Source organism: Perkinsus marinus, assembly GCF_000006405.1.
Source record: "Perkinsus marinus ATCC 50983 genomic scaffold scf_1104296946212, whole genome shotgun sequence".
Taxonomy (NCBI): Eukaryota; Perkinsozoa; order Perkinsida; family Perkinsidae; genus Perkinsus; species Perkinsus marinus.
In genome coordinates, this window is record NW_003210955.1 from 1 (window position 1) to 1,422 (window position 1,422).

At 48.0% G+C, this 1,422-nt stretch overlaps 1 protein-coding gene across 1 annotated transcript; it reads left to right on the forward strand.

Moving 5' to 3' along the window:
* Positions 1 to 344: 344 nt before the first annotated feature.
* Positions 345 to 1,422, forward strand: Pmar_PMAR001459 (conserved hypothetical protein; the record flags this gene model as incomplete). The annotated part of the gene is made up of 1 exon (XM_002779659.1): positions 345 to 1,422. A coding segment is annotated over one exon (915 nt), but the record flags the coding sequence as incomplete, so codon positions are not given.

Here is a 1,422-nt window from a genome sequence, read left to right on the forward strand (position 1 = left end):
GTAATTCAATCTAGTGTAACTCTAAATCAATGGCATAACACTGTTGATTCGTCCGGAGTCATTCCCGCATCTGAATTTGTGCAAGGCCGGGTAGAAAGAGGCCAGCCTACGGTTAGCGTTTGGTGCAGTAGCAATACGTAGGGGTGATCGACACTCCGAGAAGGGTGTTGAGGTTTTATCATTCGTTCGATGGATTTATTACGTTTCTCTATCACTTCCCATCTCCGTCATGAATCCTACCATATAGTAGCTTCAACTACGCAACACTCCGAGGGCTCAATGGCTCACATATCTCCTCTGACAGGCTCGTGTTCAGTTTAATAGTCGCTCGGGTTGGAGAAGTTCTTCAGGAAATTGTATACTCAACTCGCGTATCTTATGGCAGGCTGCTGTACAGCTACATCAAAGCTTCTGAACTACTTCGTGATGGTCGTACTCTTTCTTGTTGGCGCCCTCGTCATCGTGGTTGCGTCACTCGTACTGGCATCCGATTTCCGCACACTAGTTCGTAACTGGTGGTTGTGGGTCGCTGTTGCTGCCGGTATAGTCATCATTATTGTCTCTTGCTTGGGCTGCGGTGCCACTAGAAAGCAGAATCGCTTCTTCTTGACCCTCTTCCTCATCGTAGCGGGGATCGTATTCGCTTTGCTCTGTGTAGCAGCGATAGCCTCCTCGATCTACATCGGTGATGTCAACGCCATCGCGAGGATGAACTTTGCTGAGCTCAACGAGGTCTCGGGTTCTGAAAAACAGTCATATGATTTCATACGAGAATCCTATGGTGATATTTACGACGATAACGAGTGTAGTGGTGGACAATGTCAGTTCCCAGCTGGGCAGGTCATCGCTTGCTCAAGAATCACTTGTAGAAGTTCCTCTAGTCTCGCGGACACTCTCAATGATTGGCTGAGGGAAGGTGTGAAGAATGGAGGCATCACTCCTGCCGCCTTCTCGACATGCGTCTCTCTAGCAACTGGTGACTCATCTTTCCGCGGTGGCAGTTCTGGAGCAAGCGCATGGTGTGGCAGTAGCACCCGTGTGCTCGATGTCGTAGATGGTTGGAGTTTGGGAATCCTCATTGGTCTTTGGGTCATCACTGCATTCGTCTTCCTCATATGCATCGGTAACTGCGTTTTGATATGCGGAAAGAAGAACCGATCTCAGCAAGGAGTGGTAGTTGCCAAACCAGTGCAAAGCACCGCAGGCCAGGTCTACTATACTCAACCAGGGTATGGTGAACAAACTGTAACGAAGGTTTAGATCGACAGCTCATGCCTCAGTCGATGGCCTCTTCCGGGTGTCTCATAGAGACCAGCACATTCACAGTGTTGAAAGTGCTTTCAATTTCCTCTCATTATTTGTAGAATTATTAAATATTATGGAAGCATAGTGGTGTTAGATCTTCATTGGTGAACAGCTTCA